Raw genomic sequence first — 15667 nt, forward strand, 5'->3', positions numbered from 1 at the left:
GTGCTGAGGGAAAAGGTAAGGCTAGGTATGAAGATATGTGTCCAATAGACTCATTTAGTAGACCATTCCCTTGGTGCTTACAGAGTGATTGTTCTGTTCCTAGTCTGTGAAAGTTTTAATCAATAGTTTGAAGAATATATATTTATATATATTTGTATGTATGTATATATATATATATATATACACACAATCAATTATTTGACAAATACATATATATACACATATAAAAATACATATACACACACATATACATAATACATTCACTGTGGGCCCTGAACCATTGTTTGAGGTTCTGGCAAGTCTCAAGCTGATCATACACTGACAGAGAGTTGCTAAGGGGTAGAAGTCAAGGGAAGGGCTATGTTAGTTTAGTACACACAGAGTAAGAGAGAGCAAGAGTTGGCTGTTTCCTTTCTAACACAGTGATATCTCAAGGGTACACACATCCAGTCACGAAGTTTTGACTTCTACTTCTCAGAAGTCAACAGGAGATGACATTTATAATTTCTTTTTTTTTTTTTACTTAATTTTTGATCTTTAATTTTCAAGCTTTGCTCCATCTTTCTGTATGGAAATATAGTTTCTACACATTTTTATTTTTTTCATTGAATATTTTCTTTATTTACATTTTAAACGTTACCCCCTTTCCGGAGACCTCCCAGCTAAACTTTCCACCAAAGACTATTGTAGGAGAGGCAGCTGTATGAACGGCTTCTATCTCTACAATTACCGTTATCACAATGGCTACAGACCTTCTAGAAGTTCAACTTGCTGATGAATCAAAATCTGATCTATCTGTTAAAAAAAAGGGACAAGGTACATGGAATTGGTTATCAATCCTTAATATTATCAGTATTTCACAATTTACATTACTTTTTGGGCAGCATTAACTTTTATATTTTTATGGTAAACATTTATTTTAAAATACATTTATTTTTATCTGTTTGAATGTTTTGCCAACATGTATGTAAGTGTGCCACTTGTATGCATACTTACAGAGGCAGGAAGTGGGACCCAGGTTTACCAGAACTGGAGATAAAGATGGTTAGAATTAACCCTGCATGTGTTGGCAACCAAGCCTAGGCCCCCCCTTCAAGACTAGGAACTGCTCTTAATTCCTGAGCCATTTCTCTGGACCCAAAATGAGAGGGTTTAAATTGTTCCTTTCAAAATGAGAATTTTTAGGTCATATAAAGCTTATTTATAATGGAATTCCCATAAAATTACAAAACAACAGTCTTTCCAGAAGACAAGATTGACTGATAATATATGTAGATATTTAAATAATTTTAATAGGATGCTATCACTTATTGTAAGCAATAACTTTCCTTAATATTTTATTTATCCAGATTAAATTATGCATATTCCAGGATATTTTTTTAAAGATCAAAATCTTCTTTCTTTTTTCCTCTGTTTAAATATTCCACTAAGTCTAATTAGAACAGCCCATGTGTATGAAGGTGTCGGTGTATCCACAGGGCGATGGGAAGTCTATCTGTGACCATATGCTCAAGGAAGAAACAGTCTTCTTCCACAGCAGGTGTCAAAAGTTAGGGGTGAGGTCTCAGGAGCCCAGCTTCAGTGGAGGAATTTTTCTTCTTTGGGCATTTGCAGGTAATCAGAGTTGCCGTGTGTCCGCACATATCCAGAAGGCAGCATTCCATAGCTCCCCCTCCTGATTCTCTTACTTTTCCCTTCTCTCTGCCTCCTTCTGTGCCATTGACCCTGAGCCTTGGTTGGTGTGTGTGTATGTATATCAGCCAAGAAACATGTTCTCTATAGGGATGAGCATTCATGATGACTGAAATTTCTGAGTCTGCTATTTGAGCGCACATGGGACATGCTATTGCTGTGTATGCCAGATAGACTGGAGAAAACTTGGCTACCACAGGGTCATCTGGGAGTGTTGCCTGGATTGGGGGTACCCCACAGCCCTCATTACTTCACTGATTTATGTACTTCACCCAAAGTTATTATGAGTTCTTATTAAATTTCATGCTGCTAAAATTAATTTACATCAGGCTTTGGCGTAAAAAGTGTTTGTGCTCAGTAACGAAGTCCACATTTAAAAAGTAAATCACAATGACACTTCCTTGGTTTTTTTGAGCCTGAACAAAGTAGTTTGTCTTTTGATAGTAGCTTCCACTTTGGAAAAGAATGGTGATAATTTTTATCTTGCCCACATATCACAGATTTTCCATAAGGATTGAACTAGGGATGGTAACTAGAATAATGTTTAATTAATCCTGGCCATTGGATGTCATCACAATTCTAAATTCATAGGAACAGAAAACACAATTATCCCACACATTGATATTCTGCTTAAAAAGTGAACCTCATCTAGGGGAATTATGAGTACACAACAGCATAGAGGAAGATGTCATGCTTTGGTGAATGAATCATTTGTTGTTCAAGTAAATTAGAAGTAGAAATACAGTTTTTTTTTCCCTTTGTGAGTTCTGAGCATAGACTTACCTGATTTAAGTATTCTAGCCCAGGTGGGCAGTTCAGAAGAGGTGGTGGTGCTGGCATCCACGGGGTGTTTACAATGACTACAGACTGGTTATTTTGAATAGGAAGCTGTGTTGCAGCTTTACCTTCATGTCTAGATGTTGAGACTACGTAGCCAGCCTGAGGCCCTGGATAACCAGACTGGGAACCTTGGTAGTTAGTCTGGTGTGGGGGGCACCCAATGTGTTCTGGAGGTCCTGAAATAGGAACAAGAAAAATTACTTTCAACTTCTTAGAGAAAAGGTACCAGCAGTTCACATGGAATTATCTATCCCTGACATCTACCAAGTGACCTCTCCATCCAGAAGTTATGTGTCTATGAGGTTTAAGACTTTTCCCTGCCAGAGCCTTACACATACAGAGGCAGATGCTAGCAGTCAACCATTGGACTGGGCGTGGGATCCCCAATGGAGAAGTTGGAGGGTGGTCCGGAGGAGCTGAAGGGGTTTACAGCCCCATGGGAAGAAAAAGATGTCAGCCACCCAGATGCCTCAGGACTCCCAGGGACTAAACCATCAACCAAGGGGTACACATAGTTCCAGCCAAAAATGTGGCAGAGGAAGGCCTTGTCGGGCATCAGTGGGAGGTGTGGTCCTTGGTCAGGTGAAGGCTCAATAGATGCCCCAGCAAAGGAAAATCGAGGTGGGGGTGGGAGTAGGTCAGGTGGAGGGGCATATACTTGGAGGCAGGGGGTGGGAGGAGGGGTTGGGGATTTTTGGGAAGGGGGAAAACAGGAAAAGTTAAATTAAGATTATATTCAATTTAAAAAAAAACTTTTCAATGTTGTACCTGTGGTTTATACCTGCTTCTAATTAGAAAGGTTGAAGAATAAACAGCCATCTTGATTGTTATAATATTCACAATAACAAAGATGTGGAATCAGCCTAGATACGTACCAACCAACAGATGAATGAAGAAAATTTTACACACACATATATAGACATAAAATATATATATGAATTTAGATATATTTATAATCAGTGAATATATAGAGACATATATGAATTATAGATATAAATAATGGAGGTTTATTCAACCATAAAAAGCATAAAATCATCTGTAGGAAGACGTATGAAACTAGACACCACCACATGAGACACAAGCAAGATGCACCAAGGTAAATACATTCATTTTGTATAATAGTCTTTTGTGGAATCTAAATTTAAGAAACATGTGTATATATGTACACACATACACATATATAATGTTCCTTAACATAGACATGAATTCTACCACTATTGCTACACTTACGTATTTCTAAGATGCCTGTTCTAAGTGCTGAATTTGCACACTCTATTGTAACGTGCTCTACTGCTCTTGATTAGTACCGTAAGCAATCATGTGAAGCTTCTTTGTCACGCATGCTCACTATAAGGTATAAGTTTATGTAACTTCTTCTGCTTTTCTGCCTCTCAGCTACAAAGTTCATTCCTATAACAGATTTTACTTCACTTTGTTTAAACTCAAAATGTCTTTCCCAAAGAATATATGGTGCTAAATTATCAAATTTAAATATTTTGCATCCAATGAAATTGTTTATGTTTTTTAAAGATTTATTTTTATTTCATGTGCATTGGTGCTTTGCCTTCATGTAAGTCTGTGTGACAGTGTCAGATCCCCTGGAACTGAAGATACAGACAGTTATGAGCTGACATGTGGGTGCTGGGAAGGAATACCAAGACCTCTGGAACCACAGCTAGTGGTCTTAACTGCTGAGCCATCTCTCTAGCTGTTGTTTAATGTTTTATTAACAGAGACCTAGAAATTCCTTTTCTGGAGTGTGTAGTAAAATGGTCAGTCAAATGATGGACTTTTTTTATACATATATATCATGTCCTTTGAACTTTTAATCTCTTCCCATTAAAATGAATATGTATAAACAAAACAGGAATTAATAAAAACAAAAACAAACAGACAAACAAAAACTCTAGGCAATCTGTCAGTCTTGGCAAATAACTGTAATGTAGTAGAATGAACTGGACTGTTGTTGCCTGTATTCAGAGACTTCATAAAAGTAGCAAGCTAATGTATGGGGTTGAATGACATGTTTTCAGGGACATGTTCTGGGCCCTTAAGGTTTAATAGAAACTCTGTGTTCTACCCACCAAATGAGAAGACTATCAGGCTCACCAGTTTTAGTAAATAGGTATTCTTCTAAGTCTTACCAAATACTTCCAAGAAGAGGCGTTGAAAACCATCCTTAGGTCTACATGTGTAGGAGAGACTATTTCGTGGCATTGTAGATTATCATATTCTTCCCTAGATTTCTTTATCTTGAGAAACCAACTCAGAGCCCTCATTTTTTGTCTTACATCTAATGCTTCTTTCTGCCACTAAGGATAATTCTGGATCATAGTGATGTCCTATGTGATTGTTGGGTTTTAGAAAAAAATTATCTCACCTCTGAAATTAACTGCAGTATGCTTTCTTTTTATGACTCTTAGTTTTGTACCTACCTATCTACAACACCACACACACATACACACACACCACACACAGAATATATATATAAGATATATATATATCTTAGACCAATGGAGCAAAGCTCACAACAATATAAGAATTTAGATTAGCAGACAAAATGACAAGTTGCATTGTGACACTGACATACTTACATATCAAGTCCTTTTGCTGCCAGTTCATCTACTATCACCCTCTTGTATACCATCCTCTATCTTTCTACTGGCTCTGACTAGTCCCCAGAATAGCTGGGCCTACTTTTGCATTTTATATAGACATGTCTCTTAAATCTAATTTATATACACATACACTACATTATTATTATTATTATTATTATTATTATTATTATATAAAAATGTATGTCTTTGGAACTCTGGATTATATCTCTTCTTTCTGTCTCTTGCTTACTCAGACATACATAAACACCTCTCTCTCTCTCTCTCTCTTTCTCTCTCTCTGTGTGTGTGCGTGCGTGTGTGTGTGTGTGTGTGTGTGTGTGTGTGTGTGTGGTATTTTGTTTGTTTGTTGATTTTTTTAGATGTCTTACTATACTGCCCTGGCTGGCTTGTCTTAAGCTTGCTCTGTAGGACATGTTGGCACCATACTCACAGAGATCCATCATTCTCTGCCTCTCAAAGTCCTAGGATTAAAGATGTGCATTACCACAAGCAGTCTGGCTTGTATTTTTTTTTGGGGGGGGGGAATTAGTATTTTTCGAGAAAGGGTTTCTCTGTGTTGCCCTGGCTGTCCTGGAACTCCCTCTGTAGACCAGGCTGGCCTTGAACTCAGAAATCCACCTGCCTCAGCCTCCCAGAGTGCTGGGATTAAAGGCATATGCCACCACTGCTGAGCTTTCATACACTTCTTCAAGTGACTCATTTAGAATGGGGTGATATGAAATTTTGATGTAGCATTAATTTTTATTTTCCCAATGGCTAAGGCCTGTTGAATTCAAATAACTAAAATGAAATCAGTTGTAAAATTAAGATATGTAAGTATTCGATAATGATATAATAATGCTTTTTAGTATACTTTATAACACTTGCAATTTATAACTTCCATATCAAGTGAACAGAGGATAAATAAGTGGCAGGTGCTGCTGTGGATCTGAGAGACTTTCAGATAACTTCTAGTACACTTACACACAGAAAAGATTTCATATTTATGTGACAGGAAATGTTTTAAGAGAGATGACATTATATGAAGTAGTTACTTTACAGAGATTTTATTTATGCAGGAGAATGCAAGCGCTTTTTGAGACAGTCTGGTGAGAAATGTTCCATATGGAAAGAGAATTCCTAAACCATAACTGTGCATGAATTTGGCCTTACTGTTAAAGAGGAGGACATCTTCAACTAGGTGACATCAAGGAAATGGTTGAGTAAGGCAACAGGATGTAGTTCCTAAACTCCTACAGGATAAAGGTTCTAGAGTGTCCATTTGGATGGAAATCCAGTATACAGTATTTCCATATGACCTGCACATATCTTTCATAGACACAAAATCACTACTGCATTGCCTAATTCTTTAAAATGTCATAAAAACTACCACCTCTCATTGCATAGGGAATAATGACAAGAATTTCTATATTCAAGTTCAGTACAAATACTGTTCTGTTTATATTTGGTTGATTGTATTTTAGTTGACTAATTTTGATTGTATTTGGTTGAATCAGCAGACATGAGCACAAAACACTGTTTCTTAGATCCTAAGAGAATTCTTAGATTAACCAGCCTAAATGTGGCAAATCCTTGCTTAGAACAATGCCTCTAACCCAGGAATCTTTAAATTTTAAGTCATCATCATTTTCATCCCATTGTTATCTGAAGACATATCCTACACGTGGTCTTGGAATTTAGAAACCATACCAAGCTACTCTTTCTAATAAATTCCAAGCTAGACACGAACTGAATTTAACATGTATGCCTGGTTGAAATTAGCTATAGGGTTAATTAAACTATTCTATGTGTGCCTGGGTTAAATGATGAACATGTTGGGCATTCTCCAAGCACTTTATCTATAAGAACTCAGAACAGACTGACATTCTCAACCCAGGCCTCACAATAGAATCGCCTTGCTATTTGGAAATCACCAGTCATTGTATGAAGGTATGATTTCATTTCCCTAGAAAGATTCTCTGTATTAGTATTTTTAAATGAAAATTAATGACAGCTATGGATGAGAATGGCTGCCTTCGAGCTCTGGAGCTTAGCCAGCTCATATTCCTTTAATTACAAACATCTGGATAAAGATCCTGGACCCACAGGGAGTTTTCTAAGACAATTACACAGGCCATTCAACTCCCAAGCCAATCTGTTTACTCAGAAAACAAAATGCATGTACCCTTCCACACAACCAGAACATCTTTGATATTAATCCCCAGGGCGCTTACTGAGGATCTGCATAGCCTGCCACTGGTAAATCTGGTCCACCATCAACACTGGCATTTATAAAGATCCCACAATGCTGACAATAGCATTTGCCTAGATTTCTGAGATAGTCTAATGTTTGAAAAGATAAATGCACATCCTAGAATGTGTAATACGTGACTAACTTCCTTTTGTTTTAACCAGAAAAGTACAGACGGCATCTACAGAGGAGTAAAGCTTTCATATGCATTAAACAATAAAAATGAGGATTACTATGAGCTAGTGACATTTCTGTAGTAGGCTACTTCCAGTTTAAAGATTTTATTATTTTTCACTGGCTACAATTAATTCCAAAGACTTTATGGCCCCAAACCATCCACAGTTAGATCTTTGAAATACCATCAGGTGAAGCAATTTTTAGCCCAGTGGAACAGCCAATAAAAGATTTTACTTATTATCTATCAAGATTTAATTTATTTTCAATCTTGTATTTCATGAGTAAATATAGACTCACTGATTCTATTAGTTTGTCATATCATTTCTGCTCCTTTATAAGTAGAAATTAATTCATCCGAAAGAAATGCTTAGTCTAAAACAAAAAAAAACCTAGGCTACTAATGTTTCTTAGATGCAATTTTAAGAAAAAAAATTAATAAAAATGAAGACATGGTCACTTCCTCTTTCTTTCTCTTGGGTACATCAATTGGTCAGTGTTATTTTTCTTCTTCAATGACTGTTTTACCTTGGAATTCTGCTGGTGGATACTGAGGGGCATACCCAGCTGGCGGATATGGTCCTGAGCGAGGAGGAGGCTCCATTTGCATACCTGCAATTCAGGGAGGGGTACATACATATTAGCTTAAATGAGAAAAAAACTGCACAGTGCCAAGATAATGTGCTTGAAACATATAGAGTAAACTCAACACATTAAGGTGTACTTGTAAAAGAGCCAACATGTAACAGAATCCTATTTGCAGCAATTTCTTTTCTAGATAACTCGAGGCAGCTCAGTTACTGGGAATGAATACCCCAAAATTTCAAGTTTGCTTCGTGTTGTCTGCCCCATGGTTCTACTTATGACACCAGAATAAAGATAATTTTAAAAGCACATCTGGATAGGCAGTGTAGAAGGTAATAAAACTACCTGTATGTGGTGATGGCATTGGTAGAAATTTTATTAAAATAAATTGTTTTTATTAATTCTTTAAGAATTTCATACAATGCATTTTTGCTATATTCACGCCAGTTCCTCCCTTAACTCCTCCCAGGAGAGTACCATTGGAGTCAATGGCTTATTAAACTATGAATTAAGCATTTTTTAAGACTTATTTTTGGTTTTCTTAAGTATGCATGTATGAGAGAGACATTGGATCCCCTGGAATTGTAGTTGGAGGTAGTTGTGAGCCAGCATGTGGATCCTGGGAATCAAACTCAGGGCCTCTGCAAGAATAGCAAGTGCTTTAAACCACTGAACCATTTCTCCAGCCCTGAATTAAGCATCTGTAACCATTGCCTTGAGAATTGATTTTAGGGTCTTGGTGCCTCAGTGGTTGACAGCACTTGCTGCATGTTCTGGGGCTGGAACTTTGCTAGCAATATTCACATTGTACGGTTCACATCTGTCTGTAACTCCAGCTCCAGTGAATCTGATGCTTGGCCTCTTGAGGTATCTGGACACGTGTAAACAAACATAGTCACACAGACATACATACACATAAGTAAGAAACTGCCACTTTCATGCTTATTCTGGACCTGCCCTACTGACACTGAGTTGTATAAAGTTTCTAAATTGCAACTAACCTATTTCCAAAAACTATACTTTTCAGTCATAATCTTAATGTTATCTTCTATATAGTATGGCTTGAATCATCTTGATATATGCACAAATGTTTCAACCTATTGCTTCTTCATAGTCTTGCCTCTCTAGGGAGACACTGACACACCTCAAGTAGTCAACAAATATGAAGTGAGCATCTTTCTGTGCTACTCTCAGATCACTCTGGGTGACAATGACTCTGTCATTACAAAAAATATGATACAGTAGACATTATATTTAGTTATAGAAACATGGCCTTAACATAGAAGGAAACAGGGGCTGGAGAGATGGCTCAGCAGTTAAGAGCACTGGCTGCTTTCAGAGAATCCCAGTTCAATTCCCAGCACCCTCATGTTAGCTCATAACTATCTGTAAATCTAGTTCTACATCATCAGACACACTTGCACCGACATACATGCAGGCAAAACAATAATGAAGTTGAAACAACAACTATGAAAAAAAAGGAAGGAAACATTCTGGCTTTTAACTGGTATTTTCAGCATGTAATGCTTCTGTGAGTCCAAAACATTATTATTTAATAGTTTAACTATCTTTAAACTATTAAAGATAGTTCAACTCACTTGTTCATGTGTGTTTATGAGAAAGGCTAGACTGAAGCCATTCTTCTTTTTTGATTGTTTCATAACAACTCAGCAGTATAGAGCTCACAGCAACCATAAATCCAGAAAACAAAGAATCCTTTGCCTAAATTCCTATCACCTACCTTAAGTTATCAGGTATCGCAAACCTCTGAAATACCACCACCTCATTCCCATGAAAACAATTCTCTCCCACTTCTTTGTTGTAGATGAGTGGCCTAAATGCTTAGTTCTGTCTGCTAGGCCTTCCTGCAGCTCTAACACTCACTCTGGGCCTCATATCATATCTAAAAGAAAACACACTGCAGCTCTGATGTAAAGGTATATGCTAAACTGGCATGACAGACTTCGGTGTCCCATAACAATCCTCACTTTTTGAATAATCTAAGCTGCAAACATATAACCAGGACCAGATAGACTCAAGAAAGACACTCATTTTATTGCTCTTTCTACATTGACCAAGGTGGGGGGAGAGGCAAGATCATTTCAGAAAAGCATTTTTTTTCTCCTTAGATGAAAACCTTAAAACTCTAACACGCCAAAATCTTTTGCTAAACACTTGATAGATATATATTTTACTTAAAAATGTATTGAGAGAAAAAGCACAAAGCATTATGTTTGGTGCTCATTTAAGTCAGTGCTATAGAAATATACAAAGCCATTTGTCTGAGGGCTTCCTAAAATGGACTGATTGATTACAATAATATTTTTTTAATTTGTGTGACTACAGTAAACTTTGTATATATAAAATGTACACAGAAGCAGAAAACTGTCCATCTGAAATGCATTCTACATATACAATATGTTTACAAACAAGCCTAATATTTAGCTTTCCCAAAGGCTGTAAAAGAAAAATTTATGGTATTGGACATTTTTGCAAACATCTTCTCTGTTGTTAAAATGTTGAAATAGGCATTGGATCCTGTACCAAACAAACAAACAAACAAACAAACAAACAAAAAAACCCAAGTCCCAGTCCCAGGTGGTGATGGCACATGGCTCAATCCCAGCACTTGCAGAGGCATGGCAATCTTAGAACTGGATACTAGCCTGGTCTGTAGAGTAAATTCCAGGACAGGCAGGGCTAAACAAAGAAACACTTGAGTCAAAAAACAAAAATCAAAACCAAAACCAAAACTGCAAAACAAAGCAAAACAAAGCAAAACAAAACATTTTAGCAGAAAATAGGTCAACAGAATTAACTTAATAGAGAGAAAAGTGAAAGCACTTACAGCATTAGTCCATGATTTAGACAGTCTTCAAAGAGAAGACCTTCTGTGAACAAATCACATTCTCACTGATTGGCTCAAACAAGATGCCCTGGAGGTCCACAGACTCATGGGCTAGTGTTCTTCAGTTATCCGATATAGCTTCATCTACCCAGTTAAACCTCTGGGTTTGACTTCCATGCCATATGTAGTTTTCAGAGAGATCTGAAAATGGTGGCTGGCCCATGATGGTTAGCAATTTTCTAAAAGCCTTTGGGCAAAGAGTCCAGTGATCCAGAGGTAGATGGGTAGGATCTCTTATGAACCTGGCATATTTAACCAGCGTGTAAAGTTTTAATCTTCCCCAATTTTTTATAAGACATCTTTCTTTATTGCTAATGCTTGGCTAATGAAGGTTCTGCAAACTGCCAACAAATGTTAAGAGCAATTTCAAAGATTACTGACCATTATTTTCACCTTGCCTCTTTGTCAGAAAAGTATACCTAATGATAAATCATCACTGGCATCTATAAAAATTGTAGGCGAGAGCAGCGGTTCATCTGTGCGCTAGCCAGGCACAGATCCTGTGCCCTTCCAAGAAGTCAGCAGCTGCCATCTTAGATCCTAGTAATACAGGACAGGCGATCCCAGGTATTGAGATATCCTAAGTCTAGGACCTCTGGGGACACAGACCGCCAAGCTGCTGGCTGCCGCCTACGCCCAGGACTTGGGCAGAACAGCGGTTTGTCTGTGTGCCAGCCAGGCATGGTTCCTGTGGCCTGCGGGATCTCCTCTGCCATCTTCGATCCCTGACAGAGCAGATGGGCAGCACCAGTTTTGGTCCACAGAGACAACCCAAGTATAACATTGCTTGGGGAAGGACACACCAGGGCTCCAACAGCACCCAAGAGGAGGGCAGCACATCAGCAATCTGTGCCAGGGAAAACCCAGTCATCCAGTAGTGCAGAAATAGCCTTACGCCTTACGGGTTCACAGGAGGTTCAAGAACCAGACAGTGACAACAGGACAAACTAACACTAGAGATAACCACATGGCAAAGGCAAATGTAGGAACCTTACCAACAGAAATCAAGACGATATGGCAGCATCTAAACCCAGCTCTCCAACAACAGCGAGTCCGGGATACCCCAACACACCAGAAAAACAAGATTTGGATTTAAAATCACTGGTCATGATGGTGTTAGAGGAACACAAGAAGGACATAAATAAATCTCTTAAAGAAGTTCAGGAGAAAAATGATCAAAAGCTAGAAGCCCTTACAAGGGAAACACAAAAATCACTTAAAGAAATTCAGGAGAATATGGGTCAAACTATAGTAGGCAATAAGGAGGAAATGCAAAAACCACTTTAAAAAATACAGGAGAACTTTGACCAACAGGCAGAAGTCATGAAAGAAGAAACACAAAAATCTCTCAAAGAATTACAGGAAAACACAAACAAGCAAGTGAAGGAACTGAGCAAAAACATCCAGGATCTAAAAACAGAAGTAGAAACAATTAAGAAATCGCAAAAGGAGATAACTTTGGAGATAGAAAATCTTGGGAAGAAATCAGGGGCCATAGATGCAAATATCAACAACAGAATACAAGAGATAGAAGTAAGAATCTCAGATGCTGAAGATACCATAGAAACCATGGACTCAACAGTCAAAGATAATACAAAATGTAAAAAGCTTGTAACCCAAAACATCCAGGAAATCCAGGACACAATGAGAAAGCCAAACCTAAGGATTATAAGCATAGATGAGAGTGAAGATTGACAACTGAAAGGGCCAGTAAATATCTTCAACAAAATTATGGAAGAAAACTTCCCTAACCTAAAGAGAGAGATGCCCATGAATATACAAGAAGCCTACAGAACTCCAAACAGACTGGGCCAGAACAGAAATACCTCCCATCACATAATAATCAAAACCCCAAATGTACTAAACAAAGAAAAAATATTAAAGGCAGTAAGAGAAAAAGGCCAAGTAACATATAAAGGAAGACCTATGAGAATCACACCAGACTTCTCACCAGAGACTATGAAAGCCAGAAGATCCTGGGCAGATCTCATGCAAACTCTAAGAGAACACAAATGCCAGCCAAAACTACTATACCAAGCAAAACTCTCAAACACCATAGATGGAGAAACCAAGATTTCCCGTGACAAAACCAAGTTTACCCAATATCTTTCCACAAACACAGCCCTACAGAGGGTAATAGGAAGAAAACAACAATACAAGGAGGGAAACTTCACCATGGAAAAAGCAAGATAGTAAACTTCTTTCATCAAACCCAAAAGAAGATAACCAATCAAATATAAAAAATAACATAAAAAATGACAGGAAGTAATAATCACTATTCCCCAATATCTCTTAACATCAATGGACTTAATTCCCCAATAAAAAAGCATAGACTAACAAACTGGATACATAAACAGGGCCCTACATTTTGCTACATACAGGAAACACACCTCAGTGTCAAAGACAAAAACTACCTTAGAAGGTAGAAGATAATTTTACAAGCACGCAAATGGTCTTAGCAAACAAGTCAGAGTAGTCACTCCAATATCAGATAAAATTGATTCTCAACCTAAAGTCATCAAAAGAGACACTGAGGGACACTTCTTGGGGGTCAAAGAAAAAAATACATCAAGAAGAACTCTCAATCCTGTTCCAAATGCAAGGGCACTCTCATTCATAAAAGAAACTTTACTAAATCTCAAAGTACACATTGCACCTAACACAATAATTGTGGGTGACTTTAACACTCCTCTCTCCTCAATGGACTGATCAGGAAAACAGAAATTGAACAGGGGCACAGTGAAACTAATTGAAGCTTTGGAACAATTAGATTTAATATATATATATATATATATATATATATATATATATATATATGTTTTATATATATAGAAATGTTTTTATATATATATAAATTTATATATATAGAAATGTTTTATATATATATATAAAACATTTCATCCTAAACCAAAAGAATATATCTTTTTCTCAGCACTTCATAGTACCTTCTCCAAAATCGATCATATAATTGGTTACAAGACAGACCTCAACAAATATAAGATCAAACTAATCCCATGCCTCCTATCAGATCACTATGGAGTAAAAGTGGTCTTCAATAGCAACAAAAACAACAGAAAGCCCACATACACATGGAAAGTGAACAATACTCTACTCAATGATACCTTGGTCAAGGAAGAAATCAAAGACTTCTTAGAATTTAAGGAAAATGAAGACACAACATACCCAAATGTATGGGACACAATGAAAGCAGTGCTAAGAAGAAAACTCATAGCCCTGAGTGCCTCCAAAAAGAAAATGGAGAGAGCATACACTAGCAGCTTAATGACACACCTGAAAGCCCTGGAACAGAAAGAAGCTAATTCACCCAGGAGGAGTTAAAGGCAGGAAATCATCAAACTGAGGGCTGAAATCAATCAAGTAGAAACAAAGATAACCATACAAAGAATCAACAAAACCAGGAGCTGGTTCTTTGAGAAAATCAACAAGATAGATAAACCTTTAGCCAGATTAACCAAAGAGCACAGAGACATTATCCAGATTAACAAACTTAGAAATGAAAAGGGAGATATAACAACAGAAACTGAGGAAATTCAAAAAATCATCAGATCCTACTACAAAAACCTATACTCAACACAACTGGAGAATCCGGAGGAAATGGACAGTTTCCTAGATAGATACCAAACACCAAAATTAAATCAGTATCAAATACATCATATAAACAGTCCGATAACCCCTAAAGAAATAAAAGGGGTCATAGAAAGTCTCCCAACCAAAAAAAGCATGGGACCAGATGGCTTCAGTGCAGAATTCTATCAGACCTTCAAAGAAGACCTAACACCAATACTCTTCAAACTATTCCACAAAATAGAAACAGAAGGAACACTACCCAACTCCTTCTATGAAGCCACAATTATGCTGATACCAAAATCACACAAAGATCCAACAAAGAAAGAGAACTTCAGGCCAATTTCCCTTATGAATAGCGATGCAAAAAGTACTAAATAAAATTCTTGCCAACCATATCTAAGAACACGTCAAAATGATCATCCACCATGATCAAGTAGGCTTCATCCCAGGGATGCACAGATAGTTCAGTATAAGGAAATGCATCAATGCTATCCACTACATAAACAAACTCAAAGAAAAAAAAACACATGATCATTTCATTAGATGCTGCAAAAGCATTTGACAAAATTCAGCATCCTTTCATGCTAAAAGTCCTAGAAAGAACAGGAATTCAAGGCCCATACCTAAACAGAGTTAAAGCAATATACAGCAAACCAGTAGCCAACATCAAACTAAATGGAGAGAAACTTGAAGCAATCCCAGTAAAATCAGGGACTAGACAAGGCTGCCCATCTTTTCAATATAGTACTTGAAGTTCTAGCTAGAACTATTAGACAACATAAGGAGGTCAAAGGAATACAAATTGGAAAGGGAGAAGTCAAATTATCACTATTTGCAGAAGATATGATAGTATACTTAAGTGACCCAAAAAACTCCACTAGAGAACTTCTACAGCCGATAAACAACTTCAAAAAAGTGGCTGGCTATAAAATCAACTCAAGCAAATCAGTTGCCTTCCTATACTCAAAGGATAAGCAGGCTGAGAAAGAAGTTAGAGAAATGACACCCTTCACAGTAGCCACAAACAATATA

At 37.3% G+C, this 15667-nt stretch overlaps 1 protein-coding gene across 3 annotated transcripts in view; it reads right to left on the reverse strand.

Annotated features, from left to right (window-relative positions):
• Window positions 1–15667, reverse strand: part of LOC127688722 (phospholipid scramblase 2) — a 28680-nt gene that overhangs the window by 6950 nt on the left and 6063 nt on the right. For all 3 annotated transcript variants that reach the window (XM_052187653.1, XM_052187651.1, XM_052187652.1), the window contains 3 exons: window positions 8083–8166; window positions 2476–2708; window positions 753–795 (listed from right to left, as the gene is read on the reverse strand). In XM_052187653.1, coding sequence (XP_052043613.1) covers window positions 753–795; window positions 2476–2708; window positions 8083–8164 — 358 coding nt within the window. In that variant the 5' untranslated portion in view covers window positions 8165–8166. The remainder of the gene's footprint in view (window positions 1–752; window positions 796–2475; window positions 2709–8082; window positions 8167–15667) is intronic.

Source organism: Apodemus sylvaticus, chromosome 7, assembly GCF_947179515.1.
Source record: "Apodemus sylvaticus chromosome 7, mApoSyl1.1, whole genome shotgun sequence".
NCBI lineage: Eukaryota > Metazoa > Chordata > Mammalia > Rodentia > Muridae > Apodemus > Apodemus sylvaticus.